General features: G+C 31.1%; 1 protein-coding gene across 1 annotated transcript in view; it reads right to left on the minus strand.

The window, feature by feature from the left end:
* The window catches only part of CFH (complement factor H), a 253742-nt gene that overhangs the window by 157596 nt on the left and 94375 nt on the right, over nt 1–1771 (minus strand). Inside the window, 1 exon segment of the mRNA XM_023737009.1 lies at nt 252–461. Within this exon segment, the coding sequence (XP_023592777.1) occupies nt 252–461 (210 nt within the window).

Raw genomic sequence — 1771 nt, forward strand, 5'->3', positions numbered from 1 at the left:
AGCTAGGTTTAATTATTCCATGCATTGTATTTTAAGACAAAATAAATGGCAGAGTTTAAAGTAGTTTTATAACGAACTAGTGAAATTAACAAAAATAAAATTGATTTGATTATGCAAAAAATCATTTTAATGGTGAAATATATAAACATATATATCTCTAAATTACATATTGTCTTATGACTTTGATGAGAACTGACTATTTTTAATAAATTATTCTGAAAACAGAATTTAACTTGTTTATATGCCCTCACCTACACACTGAGGTAGAGAACTCCATTTTCCAATGTGGCATGTTATCTCATCTTCTTCAGATAGCTTGAAACCATCTTCACAAATATAAGTTAATTTAGTGCCATGTGGGTAGAATCTGGGTTTGGATGTTTCTTTCCTTTCTTCTGAAAATATAGTTGAATTAATTGTTCCATTTTCAATCTGAGGTGGTTGAGAACATGGAATTTTTTCTGTATGAACAATAGAGATCAAAGGGTCAAACATAAATATGTTTAAATTAAAAAACTAAAAAAATAGTATTTGTAATTATAAAATAAAAGTTATTTAAATAAATCATTGTTTAAAAACAACATATCTCTGAAACTTTCAAGGATATCCATCGCCACAATATCTATGCTACTATCCTCTTGTTAAGTATCCCCCTTCATTCTTCTCCTGTTCATCCTGAGGAATGAAATAATAATAAAAATCTTTATCTGATTTTTAAATAATATCCCTAAGTCTTTTGTCTGTATTTATTTCACAGTATAAGTGAATGAACGCTGATTAATTTGGGCACAAAGATTATAATTCACTGTTTTAGGTAAAGACTTAAAGGAAGGTCTTCTTCTTGTTCAATTATGCAAAGCCTTGTAGAGTATTAACCTCCTTTTGAATGAATGTTCTAAAGCAAGTTACGAACTACTAACCAACACAGCGAGGTAGAGACTGCCATCTTCCTTTTCTGCACACGATTTCGTCTACATCCTGAATTAGGTAATTTTCTTGACAGAGAATAGATATTTTTTCTCCATCCTCATAATTCACTGTCGTTTGCATATCTTGAGTATTGGGAAGGTGAGGTGGAGGTGGACATAATTGTTTTTTTTTTCCTTGTGCATCTAAAAATTAGATTGATTAAAAAATCATAAATTAAAAATATAAATAGGATAATTTTAATACATAAAATATTCAACACCAGTGTATCATAAATGATCATATAATAGTTATTATGCTCTATATTTGTGGTGTGGAAACCCTGGTGGCTTAGTAGTCAAGTGCTACGGCTGTTAACCAAAAAAAAGTTGGCAGTTCAATCTACCAGCTTCTCTTTGAAAACTCTATGGGACAGTTCTACTCCGTTTTACAGGGTCGCTATGAGTTGGAAACCAGTAGAGGGCAATGGGATTCTTTTTCTGATTTGTTTTATTAATTTTCTTTCTTTCTTTTTTTTTTTTAACTATACGGAGCCCGGGTAGTGTAGTAGTTAAGAGCTCTGGGCTGTTAACCAAAAAGTCAGCAGTTTGAATCCACCAGCTGCTCCTTGGAAATCCTACGGGGTAGTTCTACTCTGTGCTGTAAGTCGGAATACACGGCCGGCAACAGTTTTTTATACTTACATATGTGATACTCTTTGTAGCTTTATAATATCTTAATATTGTCACTTTTGGTTTGTATTCTTATAGTTTCCCTTCTAACTTCTTCCTTTTATTCTTTCTGTGATCAATCTTGAATAATTTATATAAAATCTATTTTAATTATTTCAAGAGATTAGAATGTT

Source organism: Trichechus manatus, unplaced genomic scaffold (genome assembly GCF_000243295.1).
Source record: "Trichechus manatus latirostris isolate Lorelei unplaced genomic scaffold, TriManLat1.0 scaffold00095, whole genome shotgun sequence".
In the NCBI taxonomy this organism is placed as follows: Eukaryota; Metazoa; Chordata; class Mammalia; order Sirenia; family Trichechidae; genus Trichechus; species Trichechus manatus.